At 36.1% G+C, this 26207-nt stretch overlaps 1 protein-coding gene across 1 annotated transcript; it reads right to left on the bottom strand.

Annotated features, from left to right (window-relative positions):
• Positions 1-131: 131 nt before the first annotated feature.
• Positions 132-24505, bottom strand: Yipf4 (Yip1 domain family member 4). The gene is made up of 6 exons (XM_077791804.1): positions 24193-24505; positions 11509-11662; positions 9747-9918; positions 7970-8047; positions 3759-3872; positions 132-1060 (listed from the first exon to the last, which is right to left on the bottom strand). Exons 1-6 carry the CDS (start codon positions 24269-24271, stop codon positions 923-925), a joined length of 735 nt encoding a protein of 244 aa, XP_077647930.1. The 5' UTR covers positions 24272-24505; the 3' UTR covers positions 132-922.
• Positions 24506-26207: the final 1702 nt, after the last annotated feature.

Raw genomic sequence — 26207 nt, 5'->3', positions numbered from 1 at the left:
ACTTGTTAAAATATCAAGTAATACAGGACAAGGTGTTATAAAACAAAACACACAGCTGGGAAACATTTTATTTTTTTCTACTTCATATAACATTGCTCAGGACCACAAGATTTTATGTCTTTTTCCCATACTTCTCTGATTTAGGAGTATCACTTAAAAATATTTACTGATGCTATAAATATCATTGTTTTTCTATATATTAATAACTTTAATGAATGCCATATGCTCTTGTTCCTTTGGTCAGAAAGATAAACAGAAACTTTAAGTCAGTTGTTTAAGACATTCAAAATGGTTTTTAAAAGCATACTTTCACAAATCATGTCTACATCAGCAGCTATTATTTTAAAAATTACATACAATTTAAAAAACAAATTTTAAATTTTAAATAAAAAAGATTAATGGCCAATTGAAGAAAAGTTTAAGCATCATATTTTAATTTTTAGGCTATTAAGAAATATATTTTGTGAATAATAAGAATTATTTCATAAATATATATGTATAAATATAAATATATATCTACAGGATCTGTGATGCAGGAGAAAACTCGTTAAAAAAAAACATTGCACTTTTAGATTATCAGGATGCTGTCAAATTTATCCTTCAAGTGAAATACAATTACTGAGTCAGGTGCTTTTGGCACAAATTTTTAGGTGAATATTAACACAATATTAAAAACACAATGCTTTCATATTTTATTCACTGGAATATGAAGAATCAAACAGTTTAGAATTCTGACCAAAAAATCCCAGATAACTGTAACTGCTTAATTACATACAAAAAATAGTGTAAAAAGATCTTAAACCTTCCTTTTCATCTCAAACGTGAAAGTTTACCAGCAACGTTTTTTCCCAAGGGTCAGCAAGAATTCCCAGCCTACATACAAATGTAACATTGTCTTTTTCTACTCATGAATGAACTTGGATCACACCCCAGTATATAAAGACAAAAAATAAATGTATAATAAAAAGATTGGATAAATCAGGAGAGGCTTTTTGGTCTTGAATTCTTCACCCACTAACAATGAAGCAGCACTGTAGGCAGCCCAAAACACACCAAACAGCTTAAAAAAAAGAAAAAGGAAGAAAAGAAAGACAAAAGGCAGCACATTAGCAAATCAAATACCTTTTTGGTTATCATAGAGTAAAAATAATGTTTACAATATTTTAAAAAATCAACCACCAATTGTGGTAAACAATAACTAAAAATATTAAAAACATTAAGAATGTTCATCCTTGCTCTGTTCCTTAACCATGAGATGGTCTTTTTAAAAAATGAAACCTGTATATCATAATAATCACTTGGGGTGTCTTCTGCAAATGCCCTACCACTGAGTCAGTCCCCAATCCCGATAAAGCCAATTTTTGAAAAAGTTATTGGGCCAAATTCTTAAAACAAAATTACCCTCAAGAGATAGAAAATTGTTAAAAAGCAGGAGAACAGATTAAAAAATATATATATTCCCAAGCCCATTTTGAGAAAGGGTCTTGCTAAATTGCTCAGGCTGGCTTCCAATGTGTGACCCTGCTGCCTCTGCCTCCCAAGCAGCCAGAATTACAGGCATGTCTACTTTGCCTGGCTTAGTCACTTTAGACATTTTATAACATAAAATGAGGCGAAAAATCAAGGATACTATAATAGAAACAGACAGCATTAGCCAGAATGTCTCAAACATGCAATGTTAACAATTAGGCCAAATAATTCTTTGTTATGATGAGCTGTCCTGCCCTCTGCCTACCATGTGCCCTCTACACACCATGCCAATAACCTCCTCCTGTCTATGATACTCAAAAATGCCTCTAGATATTTCTAAACATCCCTGGGGGAAAAAATTGACTTCAGTTGAGAACTAGAACAGTTTTTCTTAAAAATAAATAAATAAATAAATAAATGATGATAATAAGATATTGGAAAACTGACTGAAACCTACTTGGGATGGTCCAAGTTTCTACCATGCTTTTTAAATATTAAAAAAAAAGACCCACAAAATAACTGAAGCGTACAGAAAGATATAAAGAAATACATAAAGTAAAATTATGATCAAATTGCATTTATATATCAGGATTTTTTGTTATAAATGGTTAGATAATGTATTATAGGAATTAAATGTTAAAATTAGTGCTTGTAGATTAAACTGTATTGTAATCCTAGAATTAACTGGACTGAAATTAGAAATGTGTATAATAGTCCACTATATCCACAAAAGATTAAATGATTAGGGAAAAAAATTAGCAAAGAAAAATCTGAAGTTTAAAAACAATTTTAAGAGCTAGGTGCAGTGGTGCACACCTGTAATTCCAGTGACTCTGGAGGCTGAAGCAGGAGGATTTTTAAGTTCAAAGCCAGCCTCAGCAACTTAGCCAGGCCCTGAGCAACTTAGCAATACCCTGTCTCAAAATAAAAAAATAAAAAGGGCTGGGGATCAATCTCCAGTACTGACAAAAAAAAAAAAAATTAAGAAACCTGATTTTATTCTAAATTTTAAATGATATTTTCAAAAGATATTTCTGTTTTATGATACATTCATATGTTGTATAAAAATATTAAGGATCAACTTTCATTAGAGCTAATGACTAAAAGTGACAATACTTTTAGTAATTTTAAGTGGTTTCAGAAATATTCAAACATGATTAACCAAGTAAAAGAAAACATGGCATAAAGTAACCCTAAATGACTTAGTAAAGTTCATAAAGCTAGAATAATTAAATGCCAGCATGAGGCTTGCTGCTGAATCCTGAGATTTTTAAACTAAATTCTAATAATGCCAATTAGATAAAAAAGATTTCAGGGTTAGAATGTAGAGGAAAGGAATCTTTTCTTGGTTTGAAGTATTCAAACAGTTTGAACAAAGAAAGATGATCTCAAAATAATCTTATGTATATCTGTAATAACAGTTATCCTTGGAGTGCCTACTGTGTGCCAACCACTGCATCTATATACTTTAAAATCTTCACAACAAATCCTTAAAAACCAGTTGTTAAGTCATCCAGTGTTGCTAGGTGCAGTGACACAGGCCGATAATCCCAGTGACACCGGAGGCTGAGGCAGGAAGATTACAAGGCCAGCCTTACTCAGCAAGTAAGAAAGATAAAAAGAGTTGGGGATGTAGTGCAGTAGTAGATTGGGTCCCTGGGCCCAATCCCTAGTACTGCTACCAAAAAAAAAAAAAAGAAGAAGAAAAAAAAAAAAAAAGAACAAAAGAGATTCCCATTAGTATGAACAAATTGAGAATAAGAAAAGTTAAGATACCTTCAGAAGACTAGAAGGTAAAAAAATCATGTAGAAACAGGAGTTCCAAAATGCACGTTCCTTTTTTTTTTCTCTTTTGATAATGGGCATTAAACTCAGGGGCACTCAATGACGATCACTGAGCCACATCCCCAGCCCTATTTTGTATTTTTAATTTAGAGACAGGGTCTCAGTTGCTTAGTGCCTTGCCATTGCTGAGGCTGGCTTTGAACTTCTGATCCTCCTGTTTCAGCCTCCTGAGCCACTGGGATTATAGACATGTGCCAACACACCCGGCTCAAAATGCCCAATGATTATTAAAGGATGTTCTCTTTTCCAAAATACTACTATTCTTTAATTTTTTAAAAAAAATTTATCCTTTTTAGTTTTACATAACAATATGAGTCTATTTTGACATATTTATACAAACTGAGAAACAGTTTTAGATTATCACAGTCTTAGAGGATTAGGAAACTTTTGCTTTACTAGAAAACAATAAACTACTTCATGTAATTCATTACCACATAACTTACTTTTATAAGAGTAGACACAACTTCAAATGATCCAACCACCAAAAGTACTGGAGCTATTACAATGAGAGGAAGTAATGAATATCCTATAACTCCAAGAACTTGGCCATATGCAACCTGTAGATTTTCAAAATTTTAAATAAATATCATAGAAATCAAGATACTCATTTTAATCACTATTAATCATAAAATATTCATTGTACTTACATAAGTGTGAGAATTAATAAGAAATCAAAAGTATCATACCCAATATATTTCAAATTATCATATATTCTGCAATGTTCCTAGGCCCTAGCACCAACCACCTTGGTTTCAATTAACATTTGCTGATGATACTCAAATTTATATTTATAGCCCTACCTCTCTCTTGAGTTTCAGGATTATTTATCTAATCACCTTCCTTATATATCTACATTTTATTTTGTCTCTACTTTCCCTAAATTGTGGAGGATTAAAGGCACAACAAACAACTTAGTTAGATGAAAAATCCAAGGCCCAGAGAAGCTAGATGTGACAAATGCAGACCAGAAGGGAGGGAGGGCAGCCAGGAGAGACTGAAGAGAAAAATATTAGTGAATTCTATATACCAAGTTCTGACAGAGGCCTTCAAACTATAAAGATCAAATTAAGAAACAACTCTCTATGAAGTATGCATTATTGTTCCATTATGAAGAAATTTTTTGGTACCAGGGAGAACCCAGAGGCGCTTAACGACTGAGCAACATCCCCAACCCTTTTTGTTTTTTGATTTTTTGGTACCAGGGATTGAACTCAGGGACACATGACCACTGAACAACATCTCAATCCTATTTTGTATTTTATTTAGAGACAAGGTCTCACTGAGTTTTTTAGCACCTCACTTTTTGCTGAGGCTGGCTTTGAACTCATGATCTTCCTGCCTCAGCCTCCCTACCGCTGAGATTATAGGCGTGCGCCATTGTGCCTGGCCCTTTTTGTATTTTATAAAGACAGGGTCTCACTATCTTGCTTAGAATCTCATGAATTTGCTGAGGCTGGCTTTGAAATCCCTAACCTCCTGCCTCACCTCCCCAGCCACCAGGATTACAAGTGTGCGCCACCATACCTGGCTAAGAAACTTTTTTTTTTTTTAATTTATTTTTTAGTTATTGGCGGACACAACATCTTTGTTTGTATGTGGTGCTGAGGATCGAACCCGGGCCGCACGCATGCCAGGCGAGCGCGCTACCCCTTGAGCCACATCCCCAGCCCAGAAACTGATTCTTGATTAGACCAAATACTATACTCGGGAAAGCAAAGCTGGTAAGTGATGAAATTCAATTAAGATCAAGGTTTCTTAACTCTTAAATCACACAAACAATTTTAGTGATATCTATTTTTTCATAGACATAGACTTATGTTTGTCCAGGATATAAGAAAAATATACATTAAAATATAATTTTAGGGGCTAGGGTTCCAGCTCAGTAGTAGAGTGCTTGCCTGGCATGTGTGAGGCACTGGGTTCAATCCTCCATACCACATAAAAATAAGATAAAGGTATTATGTTCATCTACAACTAAAAAAAAATTTAAAATAATAAAATATCATTTTAAGTGATACTAGAATTAGGATTTCCATATGTAGAATGAAAAAGCTTCATAGACGTTGCTATATACTTATTATACATCTAATATTATTCCCTCCTGAAACTCCATTCAATGGGAAGGGAAAAGAAAGAGACTTTTTTTTTTTTTTTTTTTTTTTTTTTTTTGCAGGTGTTGGGGATCAAACCCAGGGCTTCATATACTGCAAGGCTGACACTCTACCACTGAGCTATATCCTATCCTGAGGCTTCTTTTTATAAGAGGCATGAACAAGAAAAGAAGAGGATACAGATAATAGCAACATAATTTTGGAAGTTGGAAAGCAAATCAACTAGAGCTAAGTAACAAACTTCTTATGTTACTATCAAATATAAGAAGAGAGCTTGGAACTGGGGTTGTGGCTCATCAGTAGAGCACTCATCTGGCATGATTGAGGCCCTGGGTTTGATCCTCAGCACCACATAAAAATAAATAAAATATAGGTATTGTGTCCAACTACAACTAAAAAATAAATATTAAAAAAAGAAGACAGCTTAATGTTTCTGCATTTAACATTTGCTATTCATAGAGTCAGCCTGATGAGTCATATTATAACTTTGGCATCTCCTCTGTTTTACTCTTTCTGCAGAATAAACTGCTAAAGGTTCTCAAAATGGCCTCTAGACCCTTGGGGATCTCAGAGACTGTTTTCAAAGATTATAAGATCAAAATTCTTAAAAATAATAGTAATAGGGCTGGGATCGTAGCTCAGTGGTTGAACGCTTGTTAGGGTTAGGGTTGGGTTAGGGTTAGGGTTAGGGTTAGGGTGAGGCACTGGGTTTGATCCTTAGCACAACATAAAAAAAAAATAAATAAAGATACTGTGTCCATTTACAACTAAAAAAATTTACTAAATAATAATAATAATAAAACATTATTTGCGGCCAGCTGCAGTGGCGCATGCCTGTAATCCCAGTGGTTTGGGAGGTGAGGCAGGAGGATCTCAAGTTCAAAGCTAGCTTCAGCAACGGCGAGGTGCTAAGCAATTCAGTGACACTCTGTCTCTAAATAAAATACAAAACAGGGCTTAGGATGGGACTCAGTGGTCAAAGGACCCTGAGTTCAATCCCTGATACCCCCCCACCCCCCTAAAAAAAAACCCTTATTCCATGGAACATCATTTTTACTTCAAAGAACAACAGATAGAGAAACCATGGTTATTTAGACTGGGTTACAGCAAACATGCTTTTGAAAATTAATAAAGTGTATCTGCTGCATTAATAAAAACTTAACAGTAAATTGTTGCAGCAAAAATATGAACTTTAAAAACTTTGGGTGGGCATAGTGGTACACACGAACAATCACATGTACTTGAAAAGCAGAGGCAAAAGGATAGCAAGGTCAACATTAGCCTGTGTAACTTAGTAAATGGTCAACATTTAAAAGTATCTGCAAAACTCAGTGAACTAATGATGTTTTTTTCTCTTACGTCCAAAATCATACACAGGGAATAGGGCTGGGGATGTGGCTCAAGCGGTAGCGTGCTTGCCTGGCATGCGTGTGGCCCGGGTTCGATCCTCAGCACCACATACAAAAAAAAACAAAGATGTTGTGTCTGCTGATAACTAAAAAATAAATATTAAAATTCTCTCTCTCTCCTCCTCTCTCACTCTCTCTTTAAAAAAAAAATCATACACAGGGAATAAAGATTCATTCAAAGTAAACACAGTATGAAAAGTTCATAGATAAAATTTGAGATTCCTTACTGCAACTTTAAAGAAACTAAGTAGTTTAGTTTTGGTGCAGTATCAGAAAAGAATACCCACAATTATTTGAAAAAGCTATTAAAACATTTTTTCCCAATTTTTAAAATTTAATTTTCTTTTGTAGTTATAGATGAACAGCATCCCTTTATTTTATTTGTTTATTTTTATGTGGTGCTAATAATCAAACCCAGTGGGCTCACAAGTGTTAGGCAAGCACTCTGCCACTGGGCTATGGCCCAGCCCCCTTTTCCAATTATTTATCTGTATGAATTCTTATTTTCTCTACATACTTTAATCAAAACAATGTAATATTACAGATTGAATATAGAAAGCAGATCTTAAAATTCAGCTTCCATTAAGCCAAACATTGAAGCTACTTGCAAAAATCTAAAGCAATGCTACTCTTCTCACTGTTTTGTTTAGGAAAAAGATAGTTAATTTTCTTCAAAATGTATTGTTTATAGTTGGTTTATTGTTAGCTTGAAATAAATATTTTAAATTATTTTATAATTTTTAAAAAATTATTTTAATTTCTAACATGGAAAATATTGATAAATATAACACACATAAAGAAATCTCTGTGGCAACCTGAGAACTAACTTACGAACAAACTTGAAAACTGCTGTAAGAAAATAAATTGTATTCTTCCCCAAAAAACTACATATTATTTGATCAGTGATATGGCATCTTCCCATTTCTCTTCATTCCTTGTAACATTTACTGAGTATGCTTATTCTTATTACATATTTATCCAAGAGGTAGAATATGAAAGACATTTCAGATATTGAAAAACTTAAAGGAACTAATATAACTTAAAAGTAATTATAATGAGTATAATGGTATCTGCAGTATCAAAAATAAAGCTTACCATAAAAAACAAAGGGTACTTTCAAAATTAACAACTTACTTCTCCACCAAGAACTCTGGCCAGCAAGAAAATTGTCAGTGAACCAAATATCCAAATGGTTATAATCCATGAGACCACCTCAAGGGGGAAAAATTCACATAATTAATATCTTTGTACCACATAAAACTGCTAACTTTTCAGGAAATCAGTTCTCTACTATATTAAAGATAGTTTGTCATACCCAATTTCAGGTCATAGATAGGTTGTGTGAGCTTTCAGGTATCTTTCCAGAACTTAGAAAGAATGCAATGTGAAATACAATTATATAACCAAATTGAAAATTTAGCAATTATCAATTGCCTAAGAAAACTTCAACATTTTAAGACATATGATAAAATATAAGTATAAAAAAGAAAAAAAGAAGTATTCACTTCTAACTTCATGGTTTATGGTATTCTGCAAGGAAAAATGATTTCTAAAATACGTTGCCAATCTTCTCTAGAAATACTTAAGACTTCGATTAATTACATATTTACCCAAGTAGAACAAGGAAGACATTTTAGACACTTTTAACTGCTCAGATTTAATTTAATGATACATGTATACATTTAAAGCTCTGTCTTCTAGGAGGTCTGGAAGTAACACCCTAGTAGTGACAAAAACTCATTGATTACTTAGTTTCTAAATACTCTGTAATTAAAGAAACTAAGACTCCTTAGAGAAATGGTGCTTCTAGGTCAGGAGCAGAGAAAACAATGTAACATTACAGACTGAATATAGAAAGCAGATCTTAAAATTCAGCTTCCATTAAGCCAAACATTGAAGCTACTTGCAGAAATATATAATATTAGCCTGGAACACTTTGTGGGATCACAGGAAAGGAAGTGCTCAAAAAGTATGAACACAGAGGGCAACATGAAGGAGTTTCCAAAGGCTAAAACTGAAACAATTTATGCAATAAAGTAAATGATACTGGATTATATACTAGAGAAAAAATAAATACCCATGAGTTCATACTGACATAAATAACTGAATAATTACATAATAGAAAAGAGGGATAGCTGTTCCTTAGAAAATTCCCAGTAATAATGTGGAAGGAATGAAGGAAATAAAGAATTCACTAGTCAGTAAATACTACAGCAATAATTGCTACATGTAAGATCCATCAATGTCCTTTGAGACATATTGTGGCCTCCAGACCTCCAGATGATAAAAAGAACACATTTGTGTTGTTTAAAGTAACTAAGTTTGTGGCAATTTGCTACAGCAGCAAGAAATCAATTCAATGTCAATCCACTATGGTAGAGTTACTTTTTACTTCTCTAAAGCCTTACTACTGGGAATAAGAGTGATATATTTATATTGTACTCAAAACATAAAGACATTGAAGACACAGTGATTAAAATACCAGTAATACTGAAAAAAAAATACTGATGGAATCCTTGTCATTATTTAATTCACTTAAAAAAACAGAAAAATGTAAATAAAAGATACAAAAATGATTGTGCATCATATTTTAAACTTTTCATGCCACAGGGAAAGAAGAAAAGATATGGGCAGTCTTTCTGGCCAGTTCTGGTCAACTGGGAGCAGTCCCAAACATTTACTCCAATGAGTCATACAAATATTAATACTTTCTGTGTGAATGACAATGTGGAAAAATTTAGAAAGCATTAATCTAAGATACACTTATTTAATTATAGAACAACTTTAGGAATGCACAGTGAGAAATATTGGGCAAAGGTAAAGCATTACTCAAACATAATAATTCAGTTAATATTTGTCTATATTTAAGTTTTGAAATTTTTGAATTTATTACAAAATAAGATGTACTTACCCTAAACTGTCCATATAATGATATCATGGAAAAGAAAAGAACAACAGCCAGAGGACCCCAAAAGTCAGGATTGTCTCTCACCACTTGTCTGTTAAAACCAAGTGATGGCATTGGCATCAAAACACATCGAATTTTGTAGTAAATATCCTTTAGATCGATATCCAATTCTTCCCTATAGTTTCAAAATAAAAATTCACAAAAGACACACAGTTTTGAATACTAAGTTGCAAAAGAATATAAAAGTTTAAATATGACAGTATTATACCCAAAGGTCAACAACACATTTGCATTTGAAGTACTATATTTCACTGATTGATTCTAATGTGAAATATCCAAATTAATTTTAGAGATGTTTCAACATTTCATCATTTCTACAGCTGGGATATAATTCACAATTGCTGCTATCTGGTAATTGTTGTTAGCCTGGAATGAAACCAAGTGCTTCCATTTATCTGTCTTACTTTAGTCAGTCTCCTAGAGGAGTTTAAGGCAACTTTTAATTTTTCTGCTTAAGATTTTTGGGACCATACTGATAATTCAAACTATAAACCTAACAGGAGGACCAGTGTGGAGTTTGTTATTAGAGGAAATTTTGTCTTCCAGCATTCCACTCAGTGTCAAACTGAAGCAAATTTCCTTGGTGTCACTTTCTGTGTTACAGGTTATTTTTCACTCACCTTTACAACAAGACAACTTTTCTGGGTGGTACTGGGGATTGAACCAAGGACCTCACATATGCTAGGCAACTGCTCCACTGCTAATCTATGTTCTTGGCCCAGAAACAGTCCTTTGATGTCCCAGTTTTGTACTGTCTTGAGCACTGTACTTTTCATTAATGTGAAAAGTAACTTCATTTTATAATCCATAGCATCTTAGATTTGATGTTGTGTAACATATTAAAAATAGGATGTTTAGTTCTTAATCTATCAATAATTAATACAAAGAATAATTTAGTAATGCCTCAATTTTACGAAGGTATAAGAACTTCTTTCCAAAATTATTACTTCCTTCACTTTTTCCCCCAGATGACAATCACAAAATTTCAAGAAAAGTGAAGAAAAGTGAAGAGTTTCTAGAGTTCTCCCAGTGGCAACTTTAGAATTTCTATATGAGAGATCTTGGATTTTTTTTTTTTGAAATTTAATTTGTTTTAAACCTGAATTTCAACAGAAATTATTTTTTTGAGAGAGAGAGAGAGAGAGAGAGAGAGAGAGAAGAGAAAGAATTTTAATATTTATTTTTTAGTTTTCGGCGGACACAACATCTTTCTTTGTATGTGGTGCTGAGGATCGAACCCGGGCCGCACGCATGCCAGGCAAGCGCGCTACCGCTTGAGCCACATCCCCAGCCCCAACGGAAATTATTTTAAAAAATCACTATATTTATTTACTTATTTTATGTGGTGCTAAGGATTGAACCTAGTGCCTCACAAGTGCTAGGCAAGTACTCTACCATTGAAACACAACACCAGCCCAAGAATTCTATTTTTTGAGACTGCAATTGAGTTAGTGTGGTAAGCATAGAGTACATTTGTGTACATGCATATGTGCATACATGTGATGCAGGATTATTATTCTTTTAATTTTTTTACATTCAATAGATTAATTATTGTTTGTATTTTTAAAATTTCTATTAAAATTGCAAACTCTTAGTGCTTTTGACCAAAGAGTTAGATTTTCCATCATGTTTGAATAACATGAAAAAATGTAAACATTCCACAGACTAGCTCTTAAAATCAAAAATACATATTGCTTTTACATACAAGAGTGGCTTGTTATCTTCAGGATCATCATCTTCAACTTCCAAAAGCCAGCCATACCCTCTTTGCCTCAGAAATGTAGTAGCTGTAGATTCTTTGATAAAATCTCCACCGAGGTTTAATTTGACATCTGGGGATGCTATGGAACCACTGAGATCTTAGGAGAAAAGAGGACAAATTATAAACCAAGGCAAAATATGTGAATCTTTTTTTGTTGGGCAGGGGATGGAACCAGGAATTGAACTCAGAGGCACTTGATCACTGACCCACATCCAGGTTATTTTATTCATACTACTTTGCTGATGGTTTTAGTTGTTTTACTACTTAATATTGTTGGGGGGGCTGGGGATGTGGCTCAAGCGGTAGCGCGCTCGCCTGGCATGCGTGCGGCCCGGGTTCGATCCTCAGCACCACATACCAACAAAGATGTTGTCTCCGCCGAGAACTAAAAAATAAATAATAAAAATTCTCTCTCTCTCTCTCTCCCCTCTCTCACTCTCTCTTAAAAAAAAAAAAATATTGTTGGTACATGCTTTCCTTTTTCTTTTCTGGTACTAGGGAATTGAACCCAGTGATGCTTTACCATTGAGTTACATCCCCACCCCTTTTTATTTTGAGACAAGTTCTCACTAATTGTTTTTTGAGTCTCACTAAATTATTAATGCTGGCTTCAGAGTTACAATCGTCCTCCCTTAGCCTCCCAAGTCACTGGAATTATAGGTATGCATCACTGTGCCTGGCTGTTGATGCAATTCCATATTGTAAGTAATATTAAAGTCAACTAAATTAAATCTCCTAAGACTATATAGAAAGATTAAATCTCATTTTAGCATAAACTAGTTAATTAATAGAAATTTGATTGCTGTCTGATTTCTTTTCCAGTTTGAAAAATTATAGATTCATAAGAATTTGCCAAGACAATACAAAGAGGTCATCTGTACCCTTCATCAATTTGCCCTAATGGTACCATCTCATGGAACTATCAAATTACCCTAATTTTTTTTTTTTTTTTTTTTTTTTGGTACTGAGGTTGAACCCAGGGTACTCAACCACTGAGCCACATCCCTAACCCTTTTTTTATATTTTGTTTAGAGACAGGGTCTCACTGATTTGCTAAGTGCCTCACTAAATTGCTGAGGCTGGTTTTGAAATCCAAATCTCCTGCCTCAGCTTCCCTAAACACTGGAATTATAGGTGTGTACCACCCCGCACTGCTCAAATTACCCTAATTTGATAGAACATTGACATTGGTACCATCCAAAGATCTTATTCAGATTTTGCCAGTTTTATATGCACTCATTATGTGTATGTATAGTTTTGTGCAATTTTATCATATTTGTATATTTATGTACTACTTTGTTTTAAAACTTATATAAAAAAAGAAATTGATTACTTTTTTTAAAAAAGTAAACCTGGCGGGCTGGGGATGTGGCTCAAGTGGTAACGCGCTTGCCTGGCATGTGCAGGGCGCTGGGTTCGATCTTCAGCACCACATAAAAATAAAGAAGTTGTGTCCACCAAAAACTGAAAAATAAATATTTAAAAAATTCTCTCTCTTAAAAAAAAGAATATTAAAAAAGTAAACCTAGCATAACTACTCCCTCCACAAGGAAAGGCTTACTAGATAATTTTGTTTTCAAATAGGAAAAAAAGCTGTTCTTGGATTTATTATGTATATCATATTTCACACTTAGCATATCATGGAGAAAATATTTGTGATAAAACCAGATGTATTTTTTTTTAAAGCAGGAAACTTCTTAAAAGAGAAACTGAAGATTGCTCATTCTACACTAGTAATCTGTATTAGAATTGATATCCTTGGGCTGGGGATATGGCTCAAGTGGTAGCGTGCTTGCCTGGCATGCACGGGGCGCTGAGTTCCATCCTCAGCACCACATTAAAAAAAAAAAAAAAAGATGCTGTGTCCACCGAAAACTAAAAAATAAATAAATAAATATTTAAAAATTCTCTCTCAAAAAAAAAAAAAAGAATTGATATCCTTTCTGGGGAGGAACTTCAAACAAAGAGTATGAAGTACATGGCTACATAACAGATGAACAGAAAATTACTGTTTGCTTAAGAGTATTGATAATAACTATTGAATTAGCATATCTACAAGTTACTGATCACACTAACACACTGTGAGCTGTAGACATTATCATTCTTATATAGGGGTAATGAGGCACAGTTGAGCTCAAAATGCAATGTACTGAGGAGTCCTCTTCTCTAGACTTATACAGCCAATTGTCAACATTTCCTTGTAGCTACCTCAAAGTCATATAAAATTCAATATTCATAAACTGAGATCTCTCAAATCTTTTTCCACTTTAATTTAGCGAATGGTAATACTACTACTGTCTATCCAGCATTGTAAGCTAGAAGCTTGAGTATCCTTGATAATTTCCTTTTTGCATACTCCCCAATGTAGACTATGCTTTACCTCTAAATATTTTTTGAAATGGTCCACTCTTCTCCATTTCCACTACCAGCAACAACCTAGTACAAACTGTTAACTCCTTCGTGCATTATAATGGTGTAGGCCTGTTCTCTCTCCCTAGTTAGTCTTGTTTCCTTCCTATCCAATCTTTTTTGTGGTACTATAAGAATTGAAACTAGGGTTTTGCACATGCTAGGCAAATGCTCAACCACTATCCTACATCCCCAACCCTTTTCTTTTTCTGTCCTTGAGACAGGGCCTTGCTGAGTTGCCCAGGTGGGCCTTGAATTTGTAATCCTTCTGCCTCAACCTTCTAATTCACTCAGATTACAGATGTATGCCACCACACCCAGGCCAATCCACTCTTTACTATACTATACTAGGAAGTCTCTTTTTGAAGTGGAATTTTCATTCTTCTATTTAAAATCTTTCAGTAGCCTTCCACTGCTTTTTTGAATCAATCATCTACTTTTCAAGACCCATTTTCTGTTCCCTTTCCCACTCACTAGGACTCAATCCTTCAAATGATCATGGATCCCTTTTGCCTTAGGGATTTTGGAACAGGCAATTTATTCTAACCTCAGATAATTAAACTGTCACTCATTCCTCGGTTCTCAGATATACATGATTAAGGAATTTGTCCTTGGTCTACAGGGGTTCTTTTCAGTTCCCCCTACTTTTCCTTTATAGCATTATCACTGTTTATAATTACATACTTATGTGATTATTTCATTAATGTGTACAAACTTCATGAAGGGAGAGACCATACAGAGATTTATGTTATTTTGTTTCTCTCTCTCTCTCTCTCTCTCTCTCTCTCTCTCTCTCTCTCTCTATATATATATATATATATATATATATATATATATATATCAAATATTTACAATAGTGCCTGGCCCAAAGCAGGCAACAAATAACTATGTGTGCTGGTTGAATAAATTATTATTATTTTTTAAAATTTTAGTTGTAGATGAACACAATAGTTTTATTTTATTTATTTTATGTGGGGCTGAGGTTCAAACCCAGTACCTCACATGTGCTAAGCAAGTACTCTACCACCAAGCCAAACCCCAGCCCCAAATAAATTGTTAAAATATTATTGATTCATTTTAGTTATACATGACAGTAGAGTCCATTATGGCACAATTATATAAGCAGGAATATATCTTTTTAAAAAATTTTTTTAGAGAATTTTAATACTTTTTTTTTTTAGTTTTCAGCGGACACAACATCTTTGTTTGTATGTGGTGCTGAGGATCTAACCTGGGCTGCACACATGGCAGGCGAGCACGCTACCGCTTGAGCCACATCCCCAGCCCAGGAATATATCTTATTCTAATTATGACCCCAGTTTTGTGGATGTACACAATGATTTGAATGAATCAATTAATGGAAGCATAAACAGCTCCAAAGAGCTAAAATCAAGAAATGACATTAAAGGTTTTTAATGAAGCCAACAAATAAAATTAGAGTTGTATTTTGGAAACATCCTCTTAGTTATGCTATGGAGCACTGATTTAAGAGGGGAGAGAATGGTCAGGAAGATAGTGAAAAGTCTACAAATGATAAGATGGAAGACTTCAAGTAAGGCAATATTAGTAGAGAGAGAAAAATAGATGAATTAGTTATTCTGGAGCTGTTCTGTAATCATTTTATGACCAATGAAATATAAGAAAGTGAGGGAAAGAAGCTAAGTGTGGTGGTGCACACCTGTAATCCCAGTAACTCAGGAGACTGAGGCAAGTTCAAGGCCAGCCTCAGCAACTTTGTGAGGCCCAGCAGCTTAGTGAGCCCGTCTCAAAATAAATAAATAAATAAAAGGGCTAGGGACATGGCTCAATGGTTAAACACCCCTGGGTTCAATCCCTGGTACAAAAAAAAAAAAAAAAAAAGACTAAAGACAAATTCCTGGCCTTTGGCAAGAGGACCTATATCACAAACGTTAAGTTGTTTCTACTTTAGTACCTTCCTCATTTTTTAAATTCATTTTTTAGCTGTAGTTGGACACAATACCTTTATCTCACTTATTTATTTTTATGTGGTGCTGAGGATAGAACCCAGGATCTTGCATGTGCAAGGTGAGCACTCTACCACTGAGCCACAACCCCAGCCTGCCTTCCTCATTTTTAACATCCATGAATCAACCTATCAACACCTTGAGAGTATTACAAAACAGTGAGATACGTGGAGGAGTTTAAAATCTAGTTGCTAGTATATCCAAATAATAAAATATCATTCAGCCACAGAAGTAGGTTACTCATTCATGCTGCAACATAGATGAATCTTTTAGATGTTGATGGACCTTTATTTTATTTTGTTTACTTATTTATATGTCATGCTGAGAATCGAACCAGGTGCCTCACACATGCTAGGCAAGCGCTCTACCATTGAGCCACAACCCCAGCCCAACATAGATGAATCTTAAAAACATTAACTAAACAAAATAAGACAGACACAAAAGGCCACATATTATATTATTTCATTTATATGAAATTTCTAGAGCAGAACCACAAAGACAGAAGGTAGATTAGTAGATATCAGGTACTGGGAGGAAGGAGAAATAGGAAGTTACAAATAGGGTAATGAAAATGTTCTAGAATTAGGGCTGGGGTTGTAGCTCAGTGGTAGAGCGCTTGCCTAGCATATGTGAGGCACTGGGTTCAATTTTCAGTACCACATAAATAAATAAAGGTCTACCAATAACTAAAAAAAATTTTAAAAAACATTCTAGAATTAGATAATGATGATAGTTATACAACTCTATAAATAACTAAAAGCCATAGATTTGCATGCTTTATTTTTAATAACATAATAATTTTATTTATTTTTAATGTGTTGCTGAGGATCAAATTCAGTGCCTTGTGCGTGCTAGGCAAGCGCTCTACCACTGAGCCATAATCCCAGCCCTGTGTGCTTTATTTTTATTTATTTTTTGGTATCAGGGATTGAACTCAGGGGTGCTTAACCACTAAGCCACATCCCCAGCCCTTTTTATTTCTAATTTAGAGACAGGGTCTCACTAAGTTGCTCAAGGCTTCGCTAAGTGCTGAAGCTGGCTTTGAATCTGTGATCCTTCTGTCTCAGCTTTCTAAAATGCTAGGATTACAGGAGTGTGCCACCAAGGCCTGTGGAATTTTATGTTTTAAAAGGGTAAAATTTATAGTATGTGATTTATATCTCAATAAAAATCTAAATGAGCCAAGCACAGTGGTGTGCACTTGTAATCCCAGCTACTTGGAAAGCCGAGGTAGACAGATTGCAAGTTTAAGCTCAGTGGGGGTGACTTCTTTTTTTTTTTTTTTAAAGAGGGGGGGGGAGAATTTTTTTAGTTTTCGGTGGACACAACATCTTTGTGTCGACCGAAAACTGAGGATCGAACCCGGGCCGTACCCATGCCAGGCGAGCGCGCTACCACTTGAGCCACATCCCCAGCCCAGTTGGGGTGACTTCTCAAAAAAAAAAAAATAGAAAAGGGCTTGGATGTAGATCAGTAGCTCTGGGTTCAGTCCCCAGTGCAAAAAAAAAAAAAAAAAAAGAACCCTAACTGGGATATCATACAAAATACTTCTAGCACTGTAAAGCAAGTACATCCTTTTGTCACTATACGACAATGAGTACTATGACTGATGACTGATGATAGGTGCCATGAGAGTAAAGAGGTCTACACAGGTGATCAGTAAGGTACGTAGAGGTAGAAACCTGAATTTGTCCATAAGGAATGGCTGGAGAGGCAAAAAAGAATGAGAAGTCATTACATGAAAAAGACATGGCAGGGACAAAGGCGTGGAAAACTAATGTCTGTAAAGTTTTTTATCCAAAAGTTGTGGGAGAAAGGAACAAAATTTTTAAGTATGTGTTAGACAAAAACAAAACAAAATAAAACTTGCGTGTTTTTTTTGTTTTTGTTTTTGTTTTTTTTGGTGGTGCTAGGGATTGAATCCAGGGCCTCGTGCATATAAGGCAAGCACTCTACCAACTGAGCTATATCCCCAGCCCAAACCTTTTATTTTATAGGCTAAATGTTTCTATATGCATATCCTGTGGAATCTGTATCCCATGAGATATTCCCCATAAATGGCTTATGATGTTCACTAAGTTGGGAAAACTCTGCATACAACTCTGAGGGTTTCATAATCAATAATGGCATATTAAAGGCTCTAAGAACTGAGGACACTGTTTAACTGTTTGACATATTATTTACCAAATTTATGTTATTACAGAACCATTTCCACTCTGGGAAATATTGCAAAGATACTTCTGTAGATGATATGATAGGAAGCAAGTGATAATCTAGCAGAGTGGTAGAGACCATTAAATGTTGAGAAAACAGAAACTAATTGAGACAGTTTAGCTGTAAAAATAAGAAACTGGTGAAGTAGATTTAATTAAAGGATTTGTTAATCAGAAAAGGATCTGTGAGTAATGGTAGAGATGAAGAAACAGGAAACAAAAAATGTTAAAAGAGAAAAATACAGAAAAGAAAGATCCCAAAAGAGGTAAGGAAAGATGGGAATCAACACCTTAGTAGAGGTTTACTCTAGGCTTGTGTTTTTCGTTTTGTGGTTCTAGAGGTTGAATCTAGGTCCTTCCACATTCTAGACAAGCATTCTACCTCTGAGCTACAACCCCAGCCCAAGATTTATCCTATGAAAGGAAGAAAAATTTCCTTTTTGAGAAAAGATGCATGTTTCAGTTCAGATACAAAGATATTTAGCTGAGTGCAGTGGCACACATCTAGTAAAAAATAAAAAGGGCCGAGAATGTGGCTCAGGGATAAGTGTCCCTGAGTTTAATCCTTGGTGATCCCCACCCAAAATAAATAGAATATCTTTGTTTCTGTTCACATTCTCTCCAACTCTTTGTTGAATTTCTGCTAAATTAGTATTGTCTTCAGTGTGTAGCACAGCACTTAATCAAAAAGTATCACAGCAGCTGGAGTTGTAGCTCAGTGGTAGAGCGCTTGCCTAGCATGTGTGAGGCACTGGGTTCGATTTGTAGCACTGCATATAAATAAATACAAAAATAAAGGTCTACCAACAACTAAAAAAAAAGTATCACATAGTCATTTATTCTTTCAATATTTACTGAGTTTGTATGCCCTAGGCTCGTGTTAGGCAGTGGGTAAAGCACAGCATCTAACCCCAAGGATACCCTCATTTACTACAGTTGTGTCTTCTTCACTTTTTTTTGCCAGGGGGCGGGGGGCAGTACTAAGGATTGAATCCAGGGGTACTCTATCACTGAACTACAACCCTAGCACCACAACCATCCCCCTTTTTTTTTTAAACTTTGAGACAGGGTCTCCCTAAGTTGCCCATGTTGGCCTTGAATTTGAGATCCTCCTGCATTAGTCTTCCAAGTTGCTGGGATTACAGGCATGTGCCACCATGCCTGGCCCTTAAATAGTCCTTATGTGAATGCTCTTCCATCATTTTTTAATCCAAAGAACTCCCATTTATCTATCAAAATATGCCTCATCTGTCTCTGCAAACCTTCTTGACCATTTGAGCATTTCATGCAGTTGATACTTTCTCTTTTGTATCATACTTTTTTTTTTCTTTTGGTATCAGGGATTTAACCCAGGGACATTTTAACCACTGAATCACATCCCCAGTCACCCGGCCCTTTTGTTTTAAGTTTTAAGACAGGGTCTCATTAAGTTGATTACAGCCTTGCTCAGTTTCGAAGGCTGGCCTTGAATTTGAAATCCTGTCTCCGTTTCCCAAGCTGCTGGGATTACAGGAATGCACCACCATGCTTGGCTTGTATCATACTTTTTATAGTGTATATTTTATACAGTGAAATTTTTATATATCTTTTTAGACCATTTCTCTCTGGCAGGAAATTCCTTATACATGGTCCCTTGCACATGGAGGTCCTTCCTCCACCCTGTAAAAAACATTAATTGTCCTCTTAAGTTTGTCAAAATAACACCTCCATTAAGTTTTTCCTGATCATCTACTTAGAAATAATTTCCTCCTCTTTTGATCTTTTATGATATCCCAAACCAATGTTTTTCAAGTGCAATGTGTTTATGACTCACCAAGGAACCTTGTTAAAATATAAATTATGGGGCTGGGATTGTGGCTCAGTGGTAGAGCACTCGCCTAGCACAGGTGGGGCCGGGTTCGATCCTCAGCATCACATAAAAATAAAAGGTATTGTGTCCATCTACACCTAAAAACTAAATATTTAAAAAAAATATATATATATATATAAATTATGATTAAGGGAGATTCTGCATTACTAAGTATCAGGTAATACCAAAGCTGATCTGCAGACATAATCCAGACAGAGTTACTTCTCTGGTAAAAAGTGAAGGCAAAAGATTACCTTAAGGACTTCTACATATACTTCACACACACACATATACATACATACACACACACACACACACATAAAGTGATACTGTCACATTCTTGCTTTTATATACATGCATTTCTTTTTTCTTGGTACTGGGCACTAAACCCAGTACCCAGGGGCACTCAACCACTGACCACATCCCCAGCCCCTTTTTTTATTTTTCATTTTGAGACAAGGTCTCACTAAGTTCCTCAGGGCTTCACTAAGTTGCTGAAGTTGGCCTTGAACTTTCGATCCTCTTGCCTCAGCCTCCCGAGTTGCTGGGATTATAGGCTTGTGCCATCATGCTAGGCTACACATGCTTTCATTGTTGCTGTTGGATGTATTTTTATAACACAGACTTAAATATTCAGTATGGATTTCCCTATTTATTCATTCAGTTATTGACTCATTCACAAACAACTCATGTTCTTTTAATTTGTATTTAAGTATCTTACTTTTTAGTCAGGTGTGATGGTACATGCCTATAATCTCATCTACTTAAGAGGGTGACACAAGGATTACAAGTATGAGACTAACCTTAACGACTTAGGAAAACAGTATCTAGAAAAAAAAAAAAAAAGGCAGGAATGTAGTTCAGTGTAGAGTGCCCCTGGGTTCAATCCCTAGCATCTCTCTCTCTCTCTCTCAACACACACACACACACCCAAAAGCTTGCTTATAAGTGTGCTTTTCATTTTATAGGGGACAAAATGGAAGCTTATAGATACTCAACACTAACTTATCCATTATAATATATAGCTAACCTAAGAGTTGAAATTTTTGCGGAAGTCTCTAGTTATAAACCTACTACAATTTTAGTTATATCACCTAAGTTTTTAAAAATATTTTTATTAATTGTTGATGGACCTTTATTTTATTTGCTTATTTACATGTGGTGCTGAGAATTGAACCCAGTGCCTCACACATGCTAGGCAAGAGCTCTACCACTGAGCCTCAATCCCAGCCCCATATAACCTAAATTTTATATTTCTTTTAATGACATATAAAGAAAAGCAAAAATAATTTATTAATTAAACAATACTTTTGTGACATATTTTTGGTTCTATGGCAGGTGCTAGTATATAGAAAATATTAGGAAAATTCATATTTCTAAGGATTGTTAAGTAAGATTTTTTTTTAAAGAGAGAGTGAGAGAGAGAGAGAATTTTTTAATATTTATTTTTTTTAGTTTTCGGTGGACACAACATCTTTGTATGTGGCGCTGAGGATCGAACCCGGGCCGCGTGCATGCCAGGCAAGTGCGCTACCGCTTGAGCCACATCCCCAGCCGCATTAAGTAAGATTTTACCAAGGAAGGAACATTAGAGTTTAGTCTTAAATTTTGGGACAAAAAGGATAAAGGCATTTAAAGTATGAAGACCAGGATATATATACATATGGAAAGAAAATACCAACGCAAGTTTTAGAATAAAGGCTGAATGTGGACAAATAGTAAGGATGAGTATCATTAAGAATAAGACATTTTTAGCTAGGTATGGTACTCAAGAAACTAAGGTGGACAGATCACTGGATCCCAGATTTCAGGTCTGGGCAAACATGGTGAGACTCCATCTCAAAAATTTAAAAGAAAAAGAAAAGGAAAGACTTGGACACAATCTGGAAGGAAAGGTATACATTGAAATCATCTATAAGTTGAAAACATTTATGATTACAGAAATAGCATAAAAAAGGGAAAAGTAGAATTTACATGACATATGTAGGAACCAGAGAAAACCCTTGGAATTGGGAGAGTAAAATGTTTACATTTGAAAACAATAAAAAATTAGTCTTAGGATACTTAACACTAAGTAGAATTACTGACATATGTTGAGTATGTAACTTTGCCAGATATAGCACTAATTGCTCTATATCTGTACAATTTTTGAGCTCTTGGGTACTATTATTCCCAATTTGCTTATGAGGAAATAGGTTAAGTAACTTGGTCAAAATTGCATAGATATGGTAAAGCCAGGATGCAAATTTAGGACTCTTCTAGACTTCAGACACACTACTATTCAATCTATAAACATATAAGAGGCTCATGTTTTATTGGAAAGAAATATGAGACAGAAGACTAGCATTTAATTCCACAGCCATCATGTAGAAGTTACTAAACCTGGGTTTCAGTTTATTTACAAAATACAGAAATCAAAAGCTCATCAGGATTCTTACATAAATCAAGAGTAGATGCTTAAAGTATTCTGTAAATTTAAACTGTACAATGTCCAGGTCTCTTAAATTATGAATTCTTTTTTTTTTAAAGAGAGAGTGAGAGAGAATTTTAATATTTATTTTTTAGTTATCGGCGGACACAACATCTTTGTTTGTATGTGGTGCTGAGGCTCAAACCTGGGCCACGCATGCCAGGCGACCGAGCTACCGCTTGAGCCACATCCCTAGCCCTTAAATTATGAATTCAATGAGTAGCCTAGATATGTTATTCTGTAAGGTTTCTTGGATGTATTTAAGACGGTTCCTTGGGGAAAGAGGGACATGAAAAAAAAAATCTATACACACACACACACACACACACACACACACAGATAGATGAGTCTGAACAAACACCAGGTTCTAATAATCAATATATATTTTTTTTAAATCTGGGAAATTAAAATAGATATTCCTCCATAAGCAACTATGCTATCAAAATGTAGATGAAACAGATTTAAATAATTTGGGTTGTTCCATTTAAATTTAAAAGGAATGTATCAGCTGTGCTCCCTATGATAGATAAAAATTTATTTTACTTTTAGTTGGGCAAGGTGACACCCGCCTGTCATCCCAGCAGCTTGGAAGGCTGAGGCAGAAGGATGGAAAGTTCAAAGACAACCTCAGCAACTTGGTGAGGTCCTAAGCAACTTAAGATCCTGTCTCTAAATAAAATATGAAAAAAGGAGGGTGCTGGGGATGTGGTTCGGTGGTTAAGTGCCCCTGGGTTCCAACAAACAATCAAAAATTTTATTTTTAAAATCATAACTATTACTATTTTTAAGGCAATGCAAAACAGGGGAAACAAAAAAAAACAAGCTATATTCACTGAGAAATCAGATTTATAAAGAATTTAGGATCTTCTCTAGATTGAAATTTCTGTAGCTAAACTAATCTATTTTTTCCTATCAGGTAGTAAGTGTGGTCAATGAAAAATACACAACGACTTATAAAAGTAAAATTTGAAAATGGCTAGCAGAGGAAGATTCACGTTACAAGGAAATGAGTTCGAAACTGAGAAAAAAGAAAAACATTTTCCTGTGCTGTAAAAAGTGCTTTCTCCAACACTACAAGAAAATCTGCAAAGGCTATTGGGGAAATCTAGTTGGATTACACGAAGTTTCAAGTGTACATGGGTACACTTCTCTGAATACCAAGGTCCAACACTATAAAATGGGAGGAAAACTGGGACCCAGAGCACGATATAAAATTCTATAAAAACCACGAACTCCTTAACTCCTTAAGGGAAATTTGGATTGACAGTGCCAAACCGAATCCCAGCAAAAAGGTTCCCTGTTGATGAATAACAGAACACAGATCAACTTTCTTCTCATTCTTTCGGTATTTCCCTCGACCGATCTAACCGTCCCTTTTCTGGGTAACAGAGTAATTTCACAAATAAAACCCTTGGGCTCCGTGGGTCTGCCCGAGGTGAATAAGCCGCCCCCAAACCCTGCCACCAAACAGCGTGGGTAAAGCTAGGGTGACCGAGCGACTTGACTCTTTTGAGACGGGTCTCCGAATCCAGATTCGGCCACTCGGGGCCTCTCCGAAGGCCTGGACCTCAGGAGGGCTGGGTTCACCAGCAGTCCGCTTCCTGTCCGTCCCCGCCCGGCCACAACCGCCTGCGCAGAGAGAGACCCCACCGCGCCGGCCCGCGCCTCCCGGGGACTCGCCCTAACGGGGCGCAGCCTCACCTTCCGCGTCAGCTGAGGAGACAAAAGTGAAGTCCCCGTTAGTGGGGGCATACGCCGGGGGCGGGCCCGGCGGTTGCATCTCGCCGCCCCTCCGAGCCCGCTGCGGTGGAGGAGGCTGCAGCTGGGCCCAGGTCCCAAGGCCGCCGCGACGCGGACCCGCACGCTCGCGTTACGGTGCGGCCTGAGAGCTGAGGGGGGCAGGCTGGGACACAGACCCAAGGCGAGCGCAGAGGGCCGCCGGGCTGTCCCGAGACTGCCCCACCAAAGTCCTCTCAGTGGCGACCGCCCAAGCACCACGACGCCGGCGCCCTGACAGGACCATAACAGTGACAGGGCCGCGTGGATTGGCTCTTTGTAAAGTGCTCTCCTATTGGCTTCCGGAGAAAGCTTCTGATTGGGTCTTCCTGTTGTTGATTCCGGAAGCTTACTCAGGGCCCGGAAGTCCACTCTGTGTTGGCTGTTTTTGTAACCTTTAGGTCCAATCTTTTCCAGATTTCTTTGAGTATGTGGTTAAAGCATTTTAGAATAGGCAGGTTTCTAGAGTTCAGCCCCTGGTTTTCGATCAGGATTCAGTAGTTGCCTTTAGTCGTGAATTCATTGTATCGGGTATTAAGTAATTTTATATATTACAGCCTCAGTTTTTTCACCTGTGATATATGCAAAGCAGATAACAATAATAATTAAAAAGGTAAGGAGCCGAGCGCGGTGGTTGAGCGCTGGCCTATCAGTGTTTGAACCTCTGGGTTCAGTACCCAGTACACTCACGCAGAGGGATTAAACCGTAATTTGCCACCCAGAGGCTGTGGCTGTAGTCTAGCTACATTACTTTATTGAAGAAGGCAACTGAGACTAGGAAAGGAAAGGTAGTGACAGAGTTAGGAAGATATCTAACTTCTTGGCTTCTTGAGAGTGCTCTTTTCGCTAGAAGGACCTGTCAATTACACTTACCGAAGTTTTCAAATACACCTACATTTTTAAAATGTTCAAATAAATAAAATTATGTTTAAATCCAAACTGCATAAACGTGGCTTCCAATTGGAAGAGAGAGGGTTTGGGGATCTATTATAAAACAGGATTAGAGAAATACACAATAGTCAACAATAGAGTAATGGACAGTTATGTCCATTATCATGTTTTTGTTAGGTACTGGGGATTGAATCCAGCGGGTTTAAACACTGAGCCATATTCCCAGCTTTTTTTTTTTTTTTTTTTTTTTAACTTTGAGGCATGGTCTTATTAAGTTGCTTAGGACCTCTCTAAATTGCTGAGGCTGGCTTTGAATTCCCGATCCTCCTGCCTCAGCCTCCCAGGCTGCTGGGATTGCAGGCATGCGCCACCGTGCTGTGCCAATTAAAGGGCTAAATGATATTTCGCGAATGTATTCTCACAAGAGGTAACAACTTAAAATATGAACAAAAATTTGCTGGCGAAGACGTGTGGGAGGTTGGCAGCCTGGATCACAACATTCCAGAGACAATTTACTGAACTCGGGCAAATGGAAGTCATTCTATTCTTTGGAATTTAGGTTTCATGGGAAAGAATGGCTGCAGATGAGATTTGATAGACAGGGATAATGAAATAACTTGTGTGCTAGATTTTTTTTCTGGAAATGATGGACCCATTACAAGATTTAGAGCACGAGAGTGATATAGTCAGATATACCTTTTAGAATTCTTAAAATATCCACACTGGGAGTATTTTGACTTGGAGAGCAGACTTGTATGAAGCCTTTTAGCCCTACTAAGTAATTATTGGATTTGAGGTTTCAGCTCTGGGAAGGAAAGAGAAAATTGATATGAGAGACTTTAAGTTTAAGAATCTAAAGGATTGGGCTTGGTGGCACGTGCCTGTGATCCCAGCTACTCAGGAGACTGAGGCAGCAGGATCTCAAGTTTGAGACGAGCCTCAGCAACTTAGTGAGATCTTGTATCATAATGAAAAATTACAAGGGTTAGGGAAGTAGCTCAGTGGTAAAGTGCCTCTGGGTTCAATCCCCAATACAAAAATATTAATCA

The sequence above is a fragment of the Urocitellus parryii genome, chromosome 12 (genome assembly GCF_045843805.1).
Source record: "Urocitellus parryii isolate mUroPar1 chromosome 12, mUroPar1.hap1, whole genome shotgun sequence".
Classification (NCBI taxonomy): Eukaryota; Metazoa; Chordata; class Mammalia; order Rodentia; family Sciuridae; genus Urocitellus; species Urocitellus parryii.
This window is presented reverse-complemented; position numbering and strand designations above follow the sequence as displayed.

Coding starts and splice junctions, on each gene's coding strand:
- Yipf4 (XM_077791804.1), bottom strand. CDS start 24,271: ATGCAACCGCCGGGCCCGCCCCCGGCGTATGCCCCCACTAACGGGGAC. Junction 11,663..24,192: donor CTCCTCAGCTGACGCGGAAG/GTGAGGCTGCGC, acceptor TTTTCTCCTAAG/ATCTCAGTGGTTCCATAGCA. Junction 9,919..11,508: donor GAAGATAACAAGCCACTCTT/GTATGTAAAAGC, acceptor TTGAAACTATAG/GGAAGAATTGGATATCGATC.